The sequence below is a fragment of the Pseudomyrmex gracilis genome, unplaced genomic scaffold (genome assembly GCF_002006095.1).
Source record: "Pseudomyrmex gracilis isolate BER0280 unplaced genomic scaffold, ASM200609v1 scaffold_186, whole genome shotgun sequence".
In the NCBI taxonomy this organism is placed as follows: Eukaryota; Metazoa; Arthropoda; class Insecta; order Hymenoptera; family Formicidae; genus Pseudomyrmex; species Pseudomyrmex gracilis.
The window spans coordinates 53,648-77,687 of NW_018020770.1; the positions used below are offsets into that span (position 1 = coordinate 53,648).

At 36.9% G+C, this 24,040-nt stretch overlaps 1 protein-coding gene across 4 annotated transcripts in view; it reads right to left on the minus strand.

Annotated features, from left to right (window-relative positions):
* Nucleotides 1-24,040, minus strand: part of LOC109858085 (growth hormone secretagogue receptor type 1) — a 73,100-nt gene that overhangs the window by 17,733 nt on the left and 31,327 nt on the right. For 3 of the 4 annotated variants that reach the window (XM_020434986.1, XM_020434984.1, XM_020434987.1), the window contains exons 1-5: nt 20,182-21,990; nt 19,974-20,089; nt 19,659-19,821; nt 449-557; nt 285-356 (exon numbers count right to left, since the gene is read on the minus strand). In XM_020434986.1, the coding sequence (XP_020290575.1) occupies nt 285-356; nt 449-557; nt 19,659-19,821; nt 19,974-20,089; nt 20,182-20,272 (551 nt within the window). In that variant the 5' untranslated portion in view covers nt 20,273-21,990. Of the gene's footprint in view, nt 1-284; nt 357-448; nt 558-19,658; nt 19,822-19,973; nt 20,090-20,181; nt 21,991-24,040 lie in introns of those variants that run through there. The other variant, XM_020434985.1, reaches the window with a different exon arrangement.

Below are 24,040 nucleotides of genomic sequence, written 5' to 3' on the forward strand. Positions count from 1 at the left end.
GTCTTAGAATTCACCGAGAAGAGATTAATGAATTCCCGTAGGTGGTCGTCTTTGTATTACGGTCACGTGAGAATGACGTGGCAGAGCGAGCGGGAAGATACGGAAGGGAGAAGGAGTGAAAAAAGCGCGGCATGCGTTAGCTAGAGGGAAGAGAAGAAGACGAGGTTTGGGAAGAGATAAGTAGCGAATATATATAAGCGACCGCGAGAGGTAAAAGAGCAGTAAATGAATTATTTGTCAATATTTTTCAATTTTTTTTTTATAATTTCAACTTTTTGTATCACCTGGTGCAAACTGCCGCCGTCACCCACGCCACAAAACAAAGAAACGTTGCTCTCGCTTTTGTGCACACGTACCTGTAAACATAAATAAATCGCATTAAGTGAATCGCGCTCGCGAGACTCTTAATTATATATTGTTTTTTTTTTTTTTTTTTTTTTAAACTCACCCCGCGCGCAGAGGTTCGCAAATGGCGTAATACCGTTCAAAAGAAATTGCGAGAATCGTCAGCACGGATGCATGAGCCACCGTGAGTTCTACAAAAGGTACAGCTCGACCTGCGCATATCACAAGTTTTCAGATTGTATATAAATAATATCTAAAAAAATATATATATATATAATAAACATTAAATTAAGAGAGTTTGTCGATATTTTCTAACGAGATTAGTGACTGAAAAACGAACATTCAATACGTTGCATCGTCGGAAATGGAAAAACATTTTCTCGGTGAGATTTTTTGAAAATGCACAATAAAAACAGTGCGCGAAATATATTCCCCAAACACAAATTTCGCGTGACGAAATGCGCATACACACACACACACACACACATAGCGCCGCGATAAACTGTCATGACACCCTGGACACCGTTATTTTTCGCGCGACGAACACATCTCTCTATTTTTGTATTTATTTCGGGTTCTCCTGCGAACCGGAATCGTTCATTACGTTGGCATTTTCTCTCAAGAGCGACATGTTTTCCCATCTAATTTTGCCAACGATATAAATATAGAAGTTGTATTAATATAGAACATCTCTGTTATCTTTGTATGCGTTGTGTTATCTGAACGTTATCTAGAAGACACGCTAGAAGACACCGCTTTTGAAGTTATCGAAATCACGGCACGCAATTAAAGGAACGTGCGCGCACATCTTTATATTGCGATTTTCTCGGACGCGTGAGGGCTCGTATAAGAACAAATTGCTCCGACCTCTCTGCCCCTCGCAGGAAGGCAATCGAGCGGGAGGATGATTAGGATTTTTCTTCGGAAAACTCCAGGGAACACGACGAGCGGTTCGTCTTACGGTGAATATAACGCACCAGCTTCATAATAAAAATGATACGCCGGCATTTTCTTTCAAAGCAAAGAGCGGCCCTCCGACTTCCTTTCGGCTTCCGCTGATCTGACAGTTAAGTTCGAAAATACTTTGTCTCGGTCTTCTTCAAAAGAATTATATCGCAGTAAAATATACACAAAAATACGTAGGTTTCTTCTTTTGTCTCGCTATTTCACATTTCACATTTGAAAATTTGTGAAGCCAATTAATCTTTAACAACTAGTTTTTTGTATATAATTGTTTTTCCATCGGTACATACATTAAAACACTGACATTTGAAAACATCTAAAAAATTTACGTCAAATTTTTTACTGAATAAACAAACGAAGCAACGCACTCTTCTCAAAAATATTCAATACTTTATTTAAATTTTAGTATTTTATTTAAATTTTGTTTATATAAAATTAATATCAGATTATATATTTTTTTTTTTTGTTGTGTATTTTTTGAATTTTCAATCCCAATAGTACTTCTTTAAAGGCGATTTCTATTAAATTTGGAACAGGGATATGTATTATGTAACTTTATTCACGCGTTTATTCTCTTTCAATATATCCGTTACGTATATTGTCTCTTTCAATATATCGGTTACGCAAACTTTCGAATATATCTAAATATTATCTGTTACGCAAACTAAAAATGAAAGAATCATCATTAAGCACGTTAGATAATTCGATATAAATGTCAATTAGATCAATCAAAATTGTTGAAAGTAAAATATAAATGATAATACGCAGCTCGTGCACTTTTTCATCTACATGTCTCCGTACAACGAAGATTGAAAAGGAAAAGTGCAATTGTGCAACATACAGTTTCTTACTATTCGATTTATACGTAAAAAGAAGAATAATAATTTAATGAAGAGTGTAACGGGAAGGGGGGGAAGCAAGAAAGTTAATAAAGTTTTTTTTTAATTGACTTACGGCAAAGCGATAATTCTGCAAAACGCTTCAATTGAATCGTGCTTCACCGAAAACGAGCGAAGTTCTCTCTCTCGGCGTTGATCTCCTTATTCGGTTCGCGCGCGAAATATAAAACGCGCGAATTGTACAAAAATCACAAAATATCAAGTGACTATAGGAAAGAATTTTGTGTATCCTCCACGTCAGCCACTTTCATAACTCAACACGTCCGTTTTTCAGCGGTCAGTTTCTTATCAGCATCACCGCGCGCGGAACTCGAGGTCTTCCGAGTGGAAAGCTATTTTAACACATCCTCGATATTACGGTCACCGCGAACGTATATACTGGGTCAGATCTTTCTTTCCGAATCCTAGACAAAGATGTCTCATAACTTATTTATTACGTTCGCTTATTTGAAGATTCATTAAATTTTTCAGGAACTCAGGAGACACAATATCGAAGTGTGTTATATCAGTTTTATATATCTAATATATATATATGTTCTAATATATATATATACATATATGTTCCGGAATGTGTCCGGAAGAATCAGTTCATAAGGTCTCTCATCTCTTTTCAGGATCTTCTCATCGCAGTGACACAGTTAGACGTCAAGACGATGCCTCCCCGTGGTCCTTAAGTGCTTTATAATCTGATATCAAGGCGCTGGATAACACGAGGAGTGTCTTATAGGTGTCTCTTAACACGGAACGAAAGAAAACGTTAAAAGACGCAATGTCTCGAAGAATTTAAATTTATATAAGGTCGAAAGAGCTGGCAGTATCAGCGCTGACATCGAACCATTTCTTGCGTTAATTAATTATAATTTTTTGTTTCCTTCTCAATTAGTAGTTTATTTAGTCAGCGATAAACAATTTTATAAGATACTTATAAAAACAACGTTTTCGTCTCGTTGCCGAAAAAACTTAATCTTTTGTTTCGCTTGCAAGCTGTTTCTAAGCGAAATCGTACATATATATATGGTTTTCCGCACTGTCGCTTATATCGTGTGGGGAACTTGTTATCTATCACTCTAAGGAAAGGTTCTCTCTCTCTCTCTCTCTGCAAGATATCGGCCGACCGACCTGCAAATGTATCTCGTCGAAAATCGATCAGAACTAAATGAACCAGCGCGTTTATTATCGTCAATCTTATCACACACGAAACGCCCATTTGCGCTTTTATATATCACATTTATTCTGCCTTCTTCCATATCGCGCAGAGAGAAAGAGAATCGCAAAGATAATCAAAACTATGTTTCATTTTTCTCAGAGAATCAAATCACGTTTTTTTTTCGCGCGGGCGGCAGAATAATATCGAGCGTAGAACAACAAACACAATGTTGCGTATTGATTCATCAAATGTAACGGGATGTGTCGTAAACTCTATCCTATTTTTACGAAATTAAAGATACTTCATTTATTAATTAACAACACTGCATTGCAAATCAAATTCTCAGACAGAATGTCGGAATCTAATCTCGGAATTTTGTGTTGATCGCGACAACAACCCTTTCACGGGCGTCTCGTGACGCAAAAAAAGAGTTTTTTTTTCCAAAAACGATAAAACAATGTGTTCAGAGCGAAGCAAAGCTATTTCGATCGAGAAAGAGATTGGAGGAATGCGAAGAAACAACGAGACCGAGACGTGTCTGGCGAATCTGTCGCGAAAGGGAGATCCCATCGGACCTCTGCATCTCTCACCGGCGGCGCCTTTCCTATCGTATTTCCTGCTAGGAAGGTTGAAGAGAGAATTGGATGGGAGAACCCCCCCGCGCGGCAGGACAAGAAGAGGTGTGTTATGCCGGGTGTAGCATTAAATGCCCCGACGCGGTTACAGGCTAAGAGCAACGGTAATTCGTAGCGGGGGGTAAAGGTTTGCCTGCTCGTTTCAATCCCCTCGTATACGTTTTTACCGTCGATTCTGTCCGACGCACTGAGGCACTGTCGTGCGCGACATGCGTGCTACTCTTTCTCTCTTCCACCTTGTCCCAGCCTTGCCCCTATACGTAGCTTTCTCAAGGGCTTCGCGAAATGATCAAGAGAATCTTTAAGATGACGAGAGAATTGCAAACATTTGTTTATAATTAACAAATAAATTTTCCAATAGCCACGAACGTTTATTAAAGAAATTAATTATTAAATAACGTAAAAAAGTGTCCGAATTGTTTTTTTTTTTAATTTCAAAATACAGAATCTTGAACACATGTTGAACAGATGTTGATGCGCGCGTTCGGTTGCATATTCATTTTAAAAACCAATTCGGAATTAATCATTAAATGTGTAAATATTAATTAAAACAATTCTCAATATTTGAAATATATTTTTTAATATTTTAATCATTAGTTTGTAAATTTTACCATATACGTATCTACACGTGTATATACACTATTGATAATGTCAGATTAAATGACTGCGCAGTGTAAGTGGTACGATTAAAGGATTTCGAATTAACATGTTCTATGGGGAAATGGACGCAGTAATTTCACCAGTAATTTCAATCTGCATCCTGACATGGAAATCAATATACCGTGATTATCCTGTATTGTAGAAGATCGCCGATTTCATGTAGAGTATGTGTTGTGGAATTAGCGCTCACTCCCCGCGAGCAAAACCTATTCGCAAAACATTGATTTTCATCTGAAAGGTCAGAGCGATGAAGAACAACCTTATGACAGGATGTTTACGCGTGAGTTTACGAGCGATCTTCATCTTGTATATTTATTTATATTTAGAGTAAGACTAATTATCCGCAGAATTAAACGCGAAACTACTTTGCAATATCGTCCGTTGAAAACGACGATACTCAGCGCGCTCTGAGATTTTCTCTGCCGAGAGTGTGCGAGAGAGAAAATACTATAAATATATTCTTGTAAACAACTATAAACGTCATATGTGAAATAAAAGGTTTCGTAAATCAATGTTTGTATATAAATCGAATATTATTTATATTCGTTTCTGTGTGAATCGTGCCCGCACATAATTTTCGAGTCTCTTGTTTCTTCGTCAAACATAATTACAACTTGGCGGTTTTCTTTGGAGGTTTTTTAACACGTTTACCTTGATAAATCATTCAGTAGAGAAACATGTTCGTCTTCGGGGAAATATCTTCTCTGGGAATGGGTCATCGAGTTTCTTTGCCACGTGTTTCTGGTGTTTTGTCGCGAGGAAAACTTCATCCGCCTTCTCGGATTACACAACACGAGAATCCTCTCTTGATTACTAATTTTCTTATAACTTTATTTTTTTTTTTTATAAAGATTTGATTCGAACGTTGTGTTTTCAACGTCAAAGACGAGTTCAGATTCCGCCCACTGTTGCTTCGTTATCAGAGAAGCAATTTTCCAGAATTGTCAAACCGCAAACAAAAGATATATAGTTTTACATCTAATATTACCGCAAAATAAAACGAAAAACTTACGCGCGTTGTGTTTCAATACATTTATCGATATCTGCAGAATGTTTTTATCGATTTCTAATATTCTCAAGTTACCAAATAATACATTTCGTTACAGTTCTTTCGCAAAATATGTTGTTGCGCGAGAGAAATAAAAAACGATGAAACTTCAATCAATTATAATTTTTCCATAATTGAGTTTTTTTGCACGCGATAACAAAAGCTCGAATCGCGGTGTGATTATCAGAATGTTATGCGCGAGAAAAAATTTGTTTTTACAACCCAATTACAATTATGTTCATCAAGCAATGTTGTCTGCACGAGAAAAACGCGCACGGTTGTAGTCTCCGCCTTCTTCGTCAAGTTGGATTAAAATTACAGCTCTCGGGCGGTTTCGCTATAAAACAGCTCTCGTTTTATCTATCTCATAAAATCTTAAAAACGAGATCGTAGCAGTAGGTAAAAACAAATCAGACGCCCTCATTCGATTTAATTGTCGGTAAACATAAAACAAAAATCCACTGCAATCTTTAGACGTTCCAAAACTTGTCTTGCTACAAAGTACGTACATATAAATTTGTAGCAATTGTGTGTGTGCTACAAATATATATATATATATATATATATATATATAATACGTACTTTATATTTAAAAGAAGTATCCATTAAGAACAATTATCGAAATTAGATTTTTTTTTCATATAAGAAAGTAATCCAATTGCAAACTAACTTTGTTATTCATTACCATTGGTCTCATAAAGAGAGAACCAATCAGGAAAATGCGTTCGAGAGCGCTCCGTCAAATATACATAGTTTTCAAGATAAATTGGAGTTTTCGAATAATTAATGAGACGTCATATAATGTAATTTTGTGTGTAACTTGTCGTTCTGAAAACATTCGGAACACTCTCTGTGTGCAATTAATACAATTATACATTGCGCAAATTTACGCCGCGCGATGTGTACCGCAGACATTTCTACAAGCCGCAGCGCGCGAAATTACCTACATTCACGTATGCGCTATCTAATTCACTGTCGCAAAATGAACACATTTCACTACTCCTGGTTATAATTCTATCAAGTGTCCCGTGTTTACAAACTGCGCGCTAAAGGCCTCTCGTTTCTGTTTCACCATTCGATGAGAAATGAGAAGAGTTTATCGATAGACGTCAATAAGACGTCTCGTTAAAAGAAATTTCCACGTCGATGAGATGACAATAAAGAAAAACGTGAAATTTATTTACAGAAAGAGAAGTGAAAAAGACATTATTCTTTCTCTCTCCGCGTGAATCTGTTTCGAAAAGAAAATGATATTTTCTTCTGTTTGCAACGCGTCACGTTTATTGCTTTATCTCCCGAGAACAATTCTAGTTTTTGAGAGGATACCCAAGTCGAGTTCCTAAGACACTTTTTTTATTAGATCTTAGATTAAAAAAACTTCTCGGCAATTAGCTAACGGTGTTCTCGTCGGTGTATCGACGTGTATATCGACCGGCATCTTTTCGGAGTTCTTTCTTCTCAACAATATATTTCACGGAATAATTTAACATCCCTAAGAAGAAGAAAGTTCCAACGTAACCGTCGTCACGGAAGTATCGCGTTTCTCGGTCTTCTTCAGTCGACAACATAATTTTTTGATTTTAAGCAAAGCAAAGCATGGCGTATGTTTTGCTATAATAGTTTTTGTGTTTACACTCTGACGTAGACTGGCGCTTTTGCCATAGTATTCTTTATATTCTAGAATGGCGTATGGACTAACTTAACTCGGTCCACTGAGCCAAATTTTGCACCAAACCAAAACCAAACCATCCCTAAGAAGGCATAGAAAACGCGTTTTCGGAAGTTTAGCCCGCGTGGACTTAACTTACACAATAGATGTCACCTCATTTATCATTTAGGGCCCTCGCGAGATAACTTCGGACATAGCCATATGTTCGGCGCGCGCAATTTTTCTGAGACTGCCAACTAGTATACAATCTGACTTTTCTCTCTCCCCGAGTCTGAGTTTTATAAAAAAAATTCTTCCTCCGGGCGAAGTTTATCTTTCTTCAACGTCAAGACGACGTAAGAGTATAATGAGCGCTTCTGTATGGCGCGACTTAACGACCGTTCGACTGTTATTTTGAAAAAAGTTAGTCGCATAGATCGACAGAAGCGCGCGTTACACAACTTCGCTCGTATAATTTATATACGACTAACGCGCATCTCTCGCGAACGTTGTTTATGAATCATCAGAAAATCTTAACTGTTTTCTTGATAAAACAGAGAAAGAACGCTTCTCAAGTTTCTTTCCGTAGAGAAAACTATTTAACAACATCGACTTTCTTGAAGCAATTGTTACATCACGCCTTGCAAATGTTTCTACGCCGCTCTTATTTTCTACCTTCCATTATTATTATTATTATTACATAGAGAAATATTCTGTATAATTTGTCTCTGTTCTGTACATTTTTCTTCGAACTATATAAATGTGTCAGAGCCCGTATTATGTCTTAATCACCGCAAATCCTCGAAGACGTTAAAAGTAACGCGCATCACCGGAAGTTGAGACTAATCCAAGATTACACAGAGACGTGTAACCGTGGACGGTCAACTTTAATGTGAAGTGATTCACGAGCGATTTGAAATGTCATATTTTTTTTATCCCGTGTAAATTTCACGATTCCTCGAATGTTGGAATTTCCATTGGTAAAAGAGCTGCAACGAGAAGAGAGAGATGGAGAAAAAGAGAGAAAGAGAGAGATTATCGTTGAGCGATGCTGGGATGTAAAAGATGAGTCTACCGTACGAAGAGAATTTAATAGAGCGAACTACTTAAAGCGGACAGCTTCTTCTTTATACTCGCAGAAGAAACGGAAAGAGAGTTAGCCTGTATGTAGAGCAAAAAAAAAGTCAAAGATGAACTTTAAGTAATATGAGAAGAAAGAGGGACGCAATTTTGATCTGCGTACTTGTGTTTTTATTAAGAAAAGTGTTTTCATGTAAACAAAAAAAAAAAAAAAAAAAACATCTGCAGTAATTTATCAAGACTCGAATTGCGCCTGGGACATCGCGAGATTATAAAAATATATTATACAATAAAAACATTCCAATTTTAAGAAAAGAAGATAGTAATTTGAAAGTACTTTTAATAAAAATGAAAAATTTTTTTTTTTTNAAAAAAAAAAAAAAAAAAACATCTGCAGTAATTATCAAGACTCGAATTGCGCCTGGGACATCGCGAGATTATAAAAATGTTTTTGTTCCGTAGATGCGCGTCACACTTCCGTCGGGGATTCAGTTCACTATCTTTGAGGGAATGTATTAACATGGATGCGATACGCGATAGAGACCCGCTTAAGTTATAGTCGCTATCTATTTGGGTTAGGTACAATCGCACCTGATTCGTGTAATCGTTTCTTTAAACACTTCGATATTATGCGGGACACAGTTTTGTTAAATATGTGTGCGCGTGTGGTCGCGTTCTCTAAAAAAATATTCCATTGTCACGCGTGTATTGAAATATTTGTACAAATATTTCAATACACGCGTGACAATGTAGACAAACTGTAATCATTAATATAATTGTGTATTAATGATATTAAAACTCACGTGAATTCTTTCACTGTGGAATGGCATATATTTTCGAAAGAGAAACTTTAATATTTTTTTTTAATTATATAAATATTACGGGCTCAGAGAAAAACTATATATAACAAAACGGCACAAATTCTCACGTGCGTTATTTTTCGGATCAAAAATGAAATACAATTACCCATTCTAATTTTTATCTCCGATGTAATATGTACACATTTTAAATTCCGTACTTTAACGTAACGTTGTGCCGAAAATTCATAGTACACGGTATAGCGCGGGAAGAGTAAACAATTAACGATGATTTGTTGTAGAACAGCAGATTTACACTGTGAGCGTTAAGAAATAATATATCCTAATCCCCTAGTAAAAAAAACTGTGAAAAATACACGTAAAATAAAAACACTATGAAATTCCCACACACAAATTCCAGTTTCAGTTTGCAGACTCGGAAACGTGAAATTAATCATTTTTTGTGCGTGGCGAGAAAGCAGCGTTGGAACGTAAAAAACTCAAGTGCGGAAATCTTTTATACGCGCATATTATTTTCTATACACAGAAAAAAATGTATGATATAATAGACTTTTGTCTAGAAACATATTTGCAAAGTGAGAAGCGGAAAAAAATAGCTCGCGCTTTTCGCGTGCTTTTCGTTTGAAACAGCTAGATAACAATTACTTCCCGTGTATAGTTTGTAGATTGCACAATAGAATCTACTTAAATATTACTATACATATAAAACAATATTATACTACAATATTATACTATTATACATATATGTTAAGCAATAGCGCTGTTTCATTTTAGCGAGTTCTCATTTACGATTATTTCCTCGCGAAGCGACCAACTGTTACCCGTAGCGTTTGGATTTATGAATATAATTACACGGGAAAAGAGAAATTGATTACCTCCAGAAGCACAAACTGCACTAAAAGAAACACGAGACGTATTTTATAGCTGTACAAATAAGTAGTTCGCTATTTTGTTCTCACATTTTCAAAAACCTAATTTAAATTCGGTCTGTCTTCAGTCACTTTGCAACACATCACTCTCATAGAAAATTTTTACTCTCGATCGATATTTCCCGATTATGTTCTTCTTTGATACAGCCAAGTGTTCAATTACCATTTTCTGAATATCGCTTCTCTATATTTGTGAACTATAGTAAATAAAATTAAATACAATTAAGCGACACAGAAGCGCTAGAGGCTCGAGATATGCTTCGACACAGCCATTTCCTAAATATCGTTTCTCTCTCTCTTTGAACTGCGACAAATAAAATTAAATACAATTGAACACTCTATGAGCACTTGAAGAGATATCTTGCGCAATTTTCCACTTTGTCTTCAATTTTCTTCATAAGTGTAACAAAAACTTCTTTTCTTTGAAAATTGTAGTCAAAAAGGAGTCAAAGTTTTGTATGTTTTTTACATACAAAATGTGAATACACACTCACACACATACACATTTTCTTTCTTTTTCTCTCACATATATATTGAGAGTGAAATCAGCCCCTTTAGTTAATAGAAATACTACACAGTGCACAAAACGCGTATAGATACTATTTTTATAACATTCTTTTTGCGTAGAATAAATAAAAAAATTCAATACCATAACAAAAGAAATAACTGCAATGAATATTGTGTCATCTATCACATGCCGCGGACAGTATGCAAAATAAAACATGCAGTTTACAGATACCAATTTACATAGCCTCTCTTTTACAATAATAACAACACACTATAAAGGTACTTCAGTATCGCTAGTTGTTGCTACGTCATGTGCAATCGCTGTGCCAATGTTTGTTGTTGTCATTTCACGTTGAACTTGGGTGAGTTCAGTTTTATGAGAACAATTGAAAACATCAAAACAGAGAATTGCGCAATAATAAAAATAAGGTGGAACGCTCGTGATAAAGTTGAGAATGTGAGCTGCTGGAGAAATGTAATATCACGAATTATACTGAATTTGCAATGGCATTTATATAATGGTGTTTATATTTGATCATTTTGCACATATATTTTATATGTGTAAATAATATTTGATATTTAATAATAAAACTGAAGATACGCACAGATATAACTCTCGTCCCGACGTTGTTGATTATATTTTGATTTATTGATCAGAATTTCACTGAAAAGTCGCAGCCAATTTTCCTAGCTTCTACATTGTTCTAAGTAAGATAATAATAAAACATAAAATATTGCTTTATTTGTCAGGTATTCTGGGAAAATCTTTTTAAGCGCGGCATAAACAAAGATGACAAAAGTAAAAACCAGAACTGACAAAAATAATAAACAAAAACAGAAAATACAAAAACTGAGTATAAAATAAACAAACCACAAAGAAAAAATAGACAAAGTAAGGAAAATAAATAAATAAAAAAAAAACAAAAATAAAATAAAAACAGTGAAAGACTAAAAAAAAGATACTTATTGAGAAAAACTGAGAAATAATAATTAAACATCAGTAAATAAGAAAAGAGAAAAAGAGAGAGAGAGAGAGACAGTGAGTGAGAAAAATATAGGCATGCTATCGTTTAGCGTATTGCGTGATGCAGCATTGTTTGTCATCTTCAACCTACTTTGCGTATCAGATGCGCAAAGCGTCAGATGCGCAAACCGAATATCTATCCGCGAGCGATTTCGGCTAATGTAATTTTTACATCACGTTTCATCGTGACGAGGAGTCGTTACATATACTTCGTTTTCTTGTTGATGCCCGTACACTTTTCTTAAAAATTTATCGGTCGCGGTCGTACTCTGTGTAACACGTGCGTCATCCATATCTCGGCTCTTTTCAGAAATATTGAAATTCCGAGCAGGTTTGTTCCCTACACACGGTCGTTCGTATATCGCGCGCGCGCGCGCGATGATATGGCATGAAGCGGATTTCTCCGTAATATCACTAAAGCAAGTTGAACATTTTGCAATAATGTTATTTCGCATATATGCGCAACGGCAAAATATCGTTGTCGGTTTGCGACAAAGTTAACGCGTTATTATTATTACTACGAGCAAATGAATATTCAAAAATTGTATAATAACAAAGATATTTATCCGGTGTTGAGGGTTATCGCGACAAAAAAAAAGCAATAATTTTCTATTTCAATATTTTCACAAAGCGGTGAACTCGATTGCAAATTGATCGAAGAATGCGGTAAAAATTGAAGAGAGTTTGATGCGCGCGATTATTTGGAAATTAAACCGCTTGCGTATACGTATATTTCGCATAATAGTGTTTGTCGCGCTGCAAATGGTCCCTCCGGTAAAGTCGTATAAAGCGAAATATCGCTGAAACAAATATATCACTTTAACAATCTTTCTGTGATTGCATTCAGTAAGCGCGGAAATATTCATTTCGTAATAAATACGTATCACACGCGGAATCGAGCAGAAAGATTATGAGAGCTTTGCAAGTTTCGTAAACAATTAAAGAGAAAGAGAGAGAGAGAGCTGTTCGTTTTGCGCTAATTAAAATTAAATGACGTATCGCGATAGAACAGCAGTTGTTGCACCAACTACCAAGTCAATTAAGTCATTATCGTGATTGACGTAAGCAACAATTATCATGCAGCGACCAAACTAGCATCGCTCATAATTGCTCATAAAAATTCAGATACGTGAAAAATTCATTTCTATCAACGAAAAATCAAATTTATTTGACCGCGTTTATTTTGATATTTACACGTTTAACGAGTATTTTTGATCGTTAATTGCTAATGTCAATTTGTGCGCGTTTCAGAATATAATGGTTCGATGATGCGAATCTACAAGTATCAACATTTGCACCAACGGTCAAATGTTCAATTCCAAACTCGAACAAAAAATTAAAAGATACAAATTTAAAAAAAAAAAAGAGATACGGTCTGTCAATTAGCAAATATTCCAGCAAAATCCTATAACACTCCGAAACAAAGTGCAACCGCACTGTTTCTTACGAACGCGTGACACCGTGAAAAACGGTTAATTGCTGTCAAAGCGTGCTTTTGTTCCACTCGTTAACGGCATTCGTTGATTGTTTAACCCGGTTGTGATGAAGCTTTGCGTACGACCGCGTGCTAATGAGAATCGAACGGAACGTCTTGCGTTTTATTCCCCGCGCACGTAACTTGAACGTATGTAAGTAACGCTTTGCTCCCGACGGTTTGTAAAGCGGTTTTTTTGTTTTTATAGTTCCACACACACACACAGACAACGTAATAATCACAATCGCGGTTAACAAATACAGACAAAAAGTACCGACGCGACGTACTGGAACACTTCGCCGGTTCGATCGAGAGTTCGGAGAAAATAATTAAAACCAGAAAAACGAGAAAATTAATAAAATATAAGCGAGAATTAATTTTGTTTTAATTAGAAGACAATTTTTTTTTCTCTCTCTCTCTCAGAGATATGTCCGAGTGCACGTGAGAATTTGTACAAATCTATCAGTTAGGTATTGATTCGCGTGCGAATCGCAAAAACATTGCTCGCGATTTCATCTTGTTCAAAAAGTAACAATCTCGCTCACATGTCGATAGACACTACACGCGATGGAGCATATTTTCAATTTGCCTCGAAAGAAGGAACGTTTATCAAAAAAAAAAAATACCACCGTCGCGACGACACGTGCGAATCGAAAAACGACGGAGCGCATTACGTGAAATACCAACATCAAGCGATAACTCTGTTTTAATCGTCAGCAAAACACATTTAGTTGTACTGAATTAACACAAATAATAGAAAAAAAAAAGAAAGAGACTTATTTGCAATCTGTCGGAAAAACTTTTGCAAGACCGGATGGCAGCAGCTGTATTTCGACGAAGCGCGAGCAATCTTGAGTTGGAGATTCCGAGCTCGAGAACTTTCAAATTCGCAAATACAAAGTTTGGTTTGAAGATAAAGACGTTACAGACGAGCGTAACGTTGGCGAGACATGAAGAAGAACGGTGGTAAGACACAGTACACAACAGCAAAGGAAATTGGTGCTTGGAGTTGATTTTTCGCCGGAAACGATGTACGTACTACATTCTAAAGCACTTTCGAGAATTTAAACCGAATAAAATGTGCTTCGGTATTTTTAAAAGAGAACACATTATGAGCGAATAATTACGAGAAGCACGAATTGTACTTGATCGAGAGTACTTGTCCTACCGGGAAAAGCTGTTAGCTCCAAAAAAAAAAGCTTTTTTTATTCACTCAGATTATGTCCGTGACATTGTGAATGCAAATATAGCAATTATACATGTAATACAGAAAGAGCCAAGTGTGTGTAATGACAATTTCAATTTTTTCAAAAACAATTTGTTGGCAAACCAAAAATAAGCTTAGCAAATGTTTTTTTGCCTCTTTATTTAGTAACTAATTTCTTGCTAGTCTAGCAAATATTTTTTCCCCATGCACGTTGAGCGTATCAAAATTTTTCAAACACTTTGTACAACAAGAAAAAAAAACCTTTTTGATTTTTTGTTTGTGTATTCGATATTTCGTCATATCGAACATTGAACGAAACATTTAAAGAGATAGACGGGATACGACAAATCTCGTTTTGCGATGATCGCGCGCATTCAACGGAACGTTCTTCAATTCCTTATGAATGAGAATAACGGCGAGCTGTGACGCATTCGTCAGCGGTTATTGTCGAGTGACAGTGAAATTGCATGGAATGTAAATGACACGAAAAAAGAAAAGAGTAGGTGGAATAGGTTGTTTTTTTTTTTTTTTTTTTTTACGTGATCTATATTTAGATCTAATATAAACTCGAACCCTCGTCTTAATTAAAGAGACGCGTGTTATATATAGCGACGACAGACGACTGTGTCATTTCTCCCTCACACTTTTTGCTCCTTTTCGCTTTTCAACGAAAAAAACAAAACCCCGTGATATGGAAACGTTAAGAGTAACGTCGGTTACTTCAAGTGTGTAAAAATCGTTGAACACGCGACAGACATCGTTGCAATAAAAATTGCGCACGATCAGAAATTCAATTTTACAACTCGGATCGTTTTCCGATGTGTCTGCAATCGTCGCGCAATGTTTCGAACAACTTTGGACATTGGCGTTCAAATGGCGCTTAGATCCTACCAGAAAAAACGTGTGTGTAAATAATCACAATTGAATTCTATCGATCTTGATTGTTGCCGCTTTTATTTCGACGCTGAGTGGACGTTTTTCGGATGTGTGTTTCTCGATTCATGTCCTACGAATCAAGAGGCACGGTACTGCCTCGCACCGTTCGAGCGCGACTTCGTTGCGCGTGTCTTTAAAAACGTAACTAAAATAAAGTTACGTGACAGTGAGGAGAGGAAAAACACCACGTGACTACAGTCACGTGACTTTACTTTAGTCACGTGTCTTTAAAAACTTGACTAAAATAGAGTCACATGACGTTTACACGTACTGGTAAAATCGTTTTAATAAAAACCGTTTTAGTACAAAACCGGACTTAGATGTCCGTTTACAGGACACCTAAGTCTAGTTTTTACTAAAACGGTTTTAATAACATCAGTACAAGGAACGTTTACAGAACATCTAAGTCCGGTTTTGTACTAAAGACATCTAAAATGGTTTTTATTAAAACGGTTTTACCAGTACGTGTAAACGTAGTCAGTGGAGAAGAGGAAAAACAACACGTGATTAAAGTCACGTGACTTTATTTTAGTCACGTTTTTAATGACACGTGACCAAAATACACTCACGTGTTGTTTTTCCACTCCTTTCTCTTACTATTTTTTGATTTTGATTTTCATGCGTTATTTTTGACCTCTCTCTAATGTGCATTATATGGTTTGTAAGACGTACATATGTACTAGCTGTCATCGCAGTGACAGGTTGTGTTCACTGACACTACACGTTAAAATAAAAACAATAATAGCGTGCATGTATTGTGCTAGTACGAACAAAATGTGTGTGGACTTTTAATACTTTTATGTTATATTTATATTTTTCTTTCTCAATCGCGATAACTTGTCAAATTGTCATGTATCGTGTTTCGCAAGAATTTCACATTGAGAAATCCGATAAATATGTCATAAGGTCTTGTTTTACAAAAAAAAAAAAAACCAAAAAATTTTGATATAGCTTCAGAATTCTTTTGATTATGATTGATCAGAAATTCTCAGGAATAATAAATGTCATCATTTATTGATGTTACAGCTAGATGTTATACAGAAGACCTTTTTGGTCTTTTTTATATTACTCTCGGGCGGATTGTAGAGTGTGTAAGAAAAGACCCCTTCCCTCTCCCACAATTTTAAACTCCGAACCACCAAAAGTGTACGTAAACACTTCAAATTTAGGAAACCTCGTGACAAAGATACTCGGTGAGCTATTTAAGCTTATCGGAGAGACAGCGACCTTTAAAAATCCGAACACATTTTTGTTCGGATTCAAACTTGGGATCTTTGGTTACTTGTCCCGTACAAACCAACTGAGCTAATAGGTCGCTCCTAGAAAATACAAGAGAAATACAAGAGGCCCAAAAAGGTCTTCTCTTAGCTATATATATTCTCTTAGCTAACATCAATAAATGATGACTTTTTCTGGATTTTTCCTTCTGATAAAAAAAAATTATTATTTTTCGCGCTTTTCCGCGAGTTGACGCGTTCGAACTTTTGTCGTAAACAAACACTTCATTAGTTACGGCGCTTTTTCTAGTACGCCGTCTAACATACAAGAAGTGAACTACGGATATTTTTGTGTTATTTTCTTTGGTTATAATTATGTTTGTTCATACATAGGCGCGCGCGTGTGGGTGTGTGTATGTATGTCAACTTTGATCATTTACATTTCCGTGTTACTCATCGGTCACTGTCCGCAAAAGAAAAGAAAAGAATATTATCACGCGTTTTTTTTTTTTACACACATTCGCTTCTTGGGACAACCGGGTGCACCAAACATTTTCTGGAAGTTAGTTTCAAGTGAGTTTCAATTATAACAGAACGCAAATAGCAGTCGAGTAAATAACTTCAACTTCAATAGTCAATTTTTGAACCTGCGGAAAGAGAACGTACGAATGAAAAAAAAAAAAAAAAAAAAAAAAAAAAAAAAAATCAAACAAGGCATCGAAGAATTTAATTCAAATTCCGCGAGCGCAATCGGAACGATGTCCGCGAGACAGACTGATTTATCGTCGGCGCGCAAGGGAAACTTTTCGCATTGCTAAATGAGATGCCCGTTCTGATCATACCGGCGAGATGCTTCGCGTCGTAATAAACGTGCGGCCTCGACCGTGGGAGCCAAACGGCGTAATGTCAGGCGAAGAAGAGTACGGCGGAGTATGCTGGATGTTGAGACGAGAAGAGGGAAGGAGAGGACATCGACTTGAGGCACGCGTCGTCGTATGCGCCTCATAAAACCCAGACGCGCCTAAATGCTACCCCCCTTTTTACCACCACGTCCCATCTGGACCACCCTCGCGCGACCCTCTGCGGTAAACGCATCTCGCACAGACCCGTAGAGACCCCTCACGACGTTTTCGCTACTCGCTGGTCGTGTGTGATTCAACCTCGACTTTTTTCTCTCTCTCTTTCTCTCTACGCGCTTCGTTCTCTCGCGCATTCTTTTGTACGAGCAACGAAGATCGCGCAGAGTCGATATATACAAGCAGGTTGCTTGTAAGAGACGAAGGAATTTTTCTCGCCCCCTACAACGCCATATGGCACCAACGGTTCTTCACCGCGTGCGTGGATATCTTGATGATCGTTAGATCGTTCGCTCGTGTCGCAAATGAAAAAGACACTCGTGCGCGCAAAATATACGACCGTGTGTGTCCCTTGATGTATTTACTCGTGCGATGACAGTTTGGCGGAGTTAATTTTATATGGATAAACCGACTAAATCCTATTCGCATTTTAGGATTTTGTTAGATCCAGCAATGTCGTCCATAGCGATAATTAAATTTAACTTCACGAGTAAGCTTTTTTGCGATAAAAAAAAAAAGTTGATATTTCTAGCGATAATTCTTAGTGATACCGTGAAATGTTACTCTTTTAATTAATACAGTAGAAAAGTATTCCCAGCTTATATATATATATGTATATATATATATATAAACGTTATTCTCATTTCACAAAAGAATGCGGAGATTTAATTAGCATGAGAAACCAGAAAGTTTTAACAATCGCGCCCAGAATTTGCCGTTTTCACGTGTACATGACATTTTACATTTGTTCGCAATTAACTTTGCACGGTTACGAGAGAGCGCGGGAAAGAAAACTGTTCTTTGCCTATAGTGTCTCTTTCTCTCTCTCTCTCTTTCTCTCTCGGATTTTTCCTCGTATCGCGCTCGTAAAAATTCAGACACCATCAATCTTGTGACGCTCAGCTATTTCCATAAGAGAACGGTTTTACACAGCATAATAAGTCGCATTTTCAATAGAAGTCACTCTTGTTCCATACAAATATATGATATATATATTTTTGATTGACAAATTATGCTTCTATAATAATTAATTTTTTTTTTTAATCGATCTGAAACTCTGGGAAACAAAGAGCGATTTTTCGTTGAGAGAGGCATCTCAGGCCTTTCTATGCACCAAGGCCGCTAAATTCAATAACCGCGAAAGAGGTCACGTGTTTTCTATATTAATTCCGAAGAACTCGAAGAAGATGCAATCGCTCGCCGATGCGCCGATCGGCGCGCGTTTTAGATTTGAAAGCTCGTGTTCGTCGCCCTGCTTCAAACTAACGCAAAGCAACTCTCTCTAAATCATCTCTTGGATAACGTCCAACGATATTAATGTACAAATCTCGCATGGCTGCGACTAGGGAGAGAGAACACTCTCGTTTTTCCTACTTTGGAAATGACATGCGAGCGCGCGTTAATGTCAAAAGAGTTTATTCGAACTTCGTTTGCGTCAGTGAAACCGAGTATCGCTGTCGACGGTAATGTCCTCAAATGTGTTAATCAAACTCTAAAAAGAGAATTTTCATTTCACTGAAATTAAGAAAACATTTGACAACTTTAGTCATTAATGCTGTCATTTATTCAAGAATGTCATATGATAACGCATGCGAATTTACTTATCGACGTGTACAACGACTGTAATAAGAGCAATCGCAAAAGTCATCGTCTCAATAAATGTCACGAACTTTAAATTATTTGATAATCAGCTTGTGTTGGTGAACTGCGCTGGTTTAAGAAAATATTGCTCGCGAGGGTACCTATTGACGATCACGTGACCGTGAACCGACATTCTGGCGAGCACAGAATGAGCGAACGGTACTCGAGTCATCGTGACGCAATAGAAACGCACGCGTGTCGTCGTTGTTGAACGGACCGCGAGGTGAATTTGTGAGAAAAAAAAAAAGACAGCGAGCCCGTCATCCACGCGTATCTGTCGAAAAAAATACGTGATGGTTCGAACTATTTTTGGACTTAGCCGGCCGAGATCGTCGTGTCGGTCGTGCGAAGGGATAGTTACGCTAGAGCGTATTTTTTTCACGTTACGATCATATAGAACTTACACATGTGCTCCCCTAACGGCCATATTTCTGGCCCAGATTTGACTTCAATCAAAACTGTCGGCGTACAAATCAGCAACACAGCCAGATCGGCAATACTGAGGTTCACGAGAAAAATGTTGGTGCTGTTCCTCATGTCCTTGCTCCGTAGAACGACCAAGGGCACCTATAAAAATTAGAGTTACACATTCAAAGATAGTTACTATTTGCTACAATTGTTAATAAAAATAAAAGAAGCGCGTTTATGATGATATCGTATCGATCTTGAACAATCTCGTCTGAGCGCTGATAAAAAAATGAACTAAAGATTGAAATTACCATAAGATTTCCGATTATTCCCAACACCATCACGGTGATGCACACAACCATCGATGTTGTTCGAATGTACGCAGGCAACATGTACAGCGCGTAAGTGGTGTTCTCCGGTTCGATTACTGCAACCAAACGAGAAGAAAGATTACGAGAGAAAAATTGTCAAACAAAATATTTCGCGCGAGTACACGATCGAGAAGGGTCTCGGGATTACCTGAAAATCCATTGAGCGCACTGTTGCCGACCGCTGTCGTGTAATAGGACGAGTTCAATTCAAACGCGACGGTAGACATCGTCGTCAACATATTTCTCGAGCGCGAGAAAGAGAAGCAGAATGCACCTTTCTTCGTTTACTCGTACGCCGACTCTTTTTTTCGATTTGGTTTTTTTTTTTCGACAAGCTACTCCTGCATTCCCTCGCGATCGCGCATCTCTCGCTCACTCGGGAGATGCGGGGGTGGTGTGTGGTAGTTTACGGTATTTCCCCACTCGGGTTCAAATTACGTATTTACAGGTTGTACACGCGAGCGATCGCAAAACACGTTAAATCTCCCTCTCGCGTTTTCGGATAAAAGAATTTCAATGTTTACGTCGGCAACTTTTTCGGTCGCGTCGCAACGAATTTCGGAACCTCGTGCGGCTCGGCAACGAGTTCTGCCGAGTGTCGGAAAATTGCCGCTCGAAAAAATCCATGAGAAATCGCAGACCACGTTGTGTCCGGCAACGTGAATCCCGCGATTGACCGTTTCGCGAGTGTCAAGGTAAGAGATCTCACTACTCTCGCCGAGTCGGAAATGTTGTATACAAGCGACATCATCAAGTTCGCCGTCGAGATACGTTCACTATTAATTAACGTGACGCGACACATCGAAAAGAGCTTTTGAATATAGATGGATCGCGAGTAAATTGCTCGCTCCGCGAAATGTTCTGATTGGCTTCTTCACTTAAAACGAAGCTCCGTTTAACGTTCGCGATCGAATGGGGCTCAGACGATAAAAGTGTCTGACAATTCGGCGAAAAGCCCCCGAATGAAATGTTTATCTTTTGTCATATAAAGATAGACTAGAAGAGAATTCGCCGTCACGGAAACTATATTACGTTTTAGCGTGATTAAAATAATTAACTTTCTTGCACCTTCGACGTATCTTCGCGGCTCTCCGTTTTAAACAGAAAAACTGCGCCATTTGTGCGTCAGTTTTTTTTTAATCAACTGCGCGTATCTTTCTATTATTTGTTTTTTTAATAATATATGTTAAGTAAAAATTTTCTCACTAAAGAAAAACACGACAACTCTATTTAGTACATCTGACATTTTGTCTCACGTCTTTTATGCGACGAACTCGCTCCGCCAAATACGGATTCGTTAATATCGAAATGATCGAGTTCAAAGGTACACGGAGAATTATAAGGTACAGTTTATAACAGTCAAGTTCGAAAATCGTTTCCTGATAAATTATTGGCTAGTTAGTCTGTGTCACGGATGGTTTAACATAATTGGCCAAGTTTCCTCGATCACACACATACTCTCGCTCCCGCGGGCGCTACGCGCTAAACTTTGCGATCGGACCGATTGAGCTTCTATAAAGAGCTACCGGCGATTCTCGGTCGCCCTCGCGCACTGCCTCGTTAATACATTTTCGATTATGTTTTTTAACAGGTGGTTTAAAATCGCTCGTTTTTTGGCGTAATCAAATTGCGTGTCGGCTTTGCGCGAGTCGATGCAATTTTACGCGACGCATCAATGTTGAAATGTGCACTTTTTTTAAACTCGCGTGCGTAATTTTAAACAACACTGTGTCGAACAAACGCGCGACACTTCTCCTCGAAACACGGTCATTGGTCGTCGGTTCCAGGCGTCGAACTTTGTCTTCACAGGTGGTTTGGAACGTGTTTCTTCGATCGCGCGCAACTTTGTGACTTCTGTAATTGGCAACGCGCGACGAATAATCGGAATTTTGACCGGTGACAAGCGAGATGCATCCGCTTCCTGTGGAAGCACCTTTCGGCGGCGACCAAAACACACACGTTCAAAAGGAACTCGTACCGTGGCGCGCAAATAGTGCCGGTAAACTGAATGGAACACGGAACTCAATCTGCCACAAACTCTCGAAGGCGCACCTCCCTTTCGTCCGGGAGCATGCGCGCTATTTTCCTCATTACAGTATTTTTTTCGTCGCGATATCACACATACACACACTTGTGAATTTCTTTTTAATTAAGAAATTAATTTTATTCTCTTTTTTCAATCATCGGATAAATACAATTAGAGAGATTTACTCATTTGAATTTTATTTATATGTAAGTAATGTTTAGGTGTAATTTGTGTTTTTCCGCGTAACTACGGTAGGAACGTTGCGACAAGTTAAACAAAACATTACAACACGTTTTTTTCATTAATAATTTTTCAGTGTAATTAAAAGTAGCAATAACGTTTATATTTAACCATAAAGTTTATATGTAACATATCCACCGCGCGTTTTTCTAAATAAACATATTATTCTAAATAACAATAACACAAACGTTAAACTCTCTTCGGCGTAATTTTTAATAGTTTTTTTTATTTGTTTTCTACATTATACTATTTACAATACGAATTAATAATAATTGAAAAGAAAAATGAAAAAGAAGCAGCGAAAAACACGCGGCTGTTTTTCTCTCTGTCAGTCGTTTCCACTCGTATCACAATCGACTACCTATTTCCGAACATTCATGTGTTTTTTCGCTTGAATGGTGAAGCAAGAACGCACGTGTTATTAAAGCCGATTTACCGCTTCATATTTATTTATGCAATAAATTGTCGCGTGGGTGCACTTTTCTCTTCATTTTCAAGTCTTTAAATATTTTCTGACGGATGATGCGCGAAAAATTATTATGATAATACGACGTAATGATGCGATGCAAGCGCAATATAATTCTCTATTAAGCTTTTAACGCGTATACACGAATTATGTGATGGAATATTACGCTGTTTTTTAATAAAAAATTCATTTACTAAATCGCTCAAATATTTTTTCATTAAATTGAAAAAAAAAACAAAAATGTAACCGTAATGTAACTAAATACAATAGAGAAAAAAATTTTCTTTTCAATTCGAAGATATCACAAGAGAATCTAACGTCTCTTCTCGTCGCTTTGATACTTAATATCACCTCAATATGAAACACATGTAATGTGTATCCTTTTGATCTTTTAACATCACTAATAAAACCTGCATTTATAGTCACGCTTATCCGACGAACAATTTTAACTAAAGGAATTTTCAGCTTCGAGAGGAACTAGCTTTGAAACAAGATATAGTTTAATGCATAGAATTTAAAATCCCGCGTGTGTATTGTAATATTATAGATACATGTAAACGCGATTCAGACGAAGAACACGCTTGTGCAAAGCATGCTCTACGAACATAATCGCGCTATTTAATAGCCAATTTCCGAAAGAAGATCACAGTAATCATGTCATTTCTTACGCAAGAGAAACATATATGAATAATGAAATCAAAGAAGGTTTTTTTTTTTAGTTTTTTTTGAAATTATATCATAAATGTGCTGGAACTATTTTAAGAAGTTATTAAAAAGTATCTGGTGTGCAAAAATACTTTAGAAAAAAATTAAAATATATAAATTTAAAAATATTTAAAATATCTAAAATATTAAATTTTAACATATTATATAATCCAGAACGAAATCTGTCTCTCATTACTTTTATTATTATACTTTTTGTAAATTCTATTAAATAATATTTTTATGTTACGTGTGCGCGTGTGTAAATAATCAGTGTTGTAATAATAATTCGCGTGCAACTGTTTTGTTAATGCACTAGTGTAACGTCTAAAGTGACAAAAAATCTCAAGTTTTTTCGTCAATGATTTACATTTGCGATTTAGTACATACATTAACTCTACGTTCAATCTATTTGGTTTGTACAAATACAAATCTAGCTTTTCCAAACGTGTGAGCATACACAAACACACACACACACACACCTATGTGAACCAATATTGTCGAAACTTGTATAGTTATCTGACAATTCAACGCACACATAGACTAGATATTGGATATCAAACTATATATAAT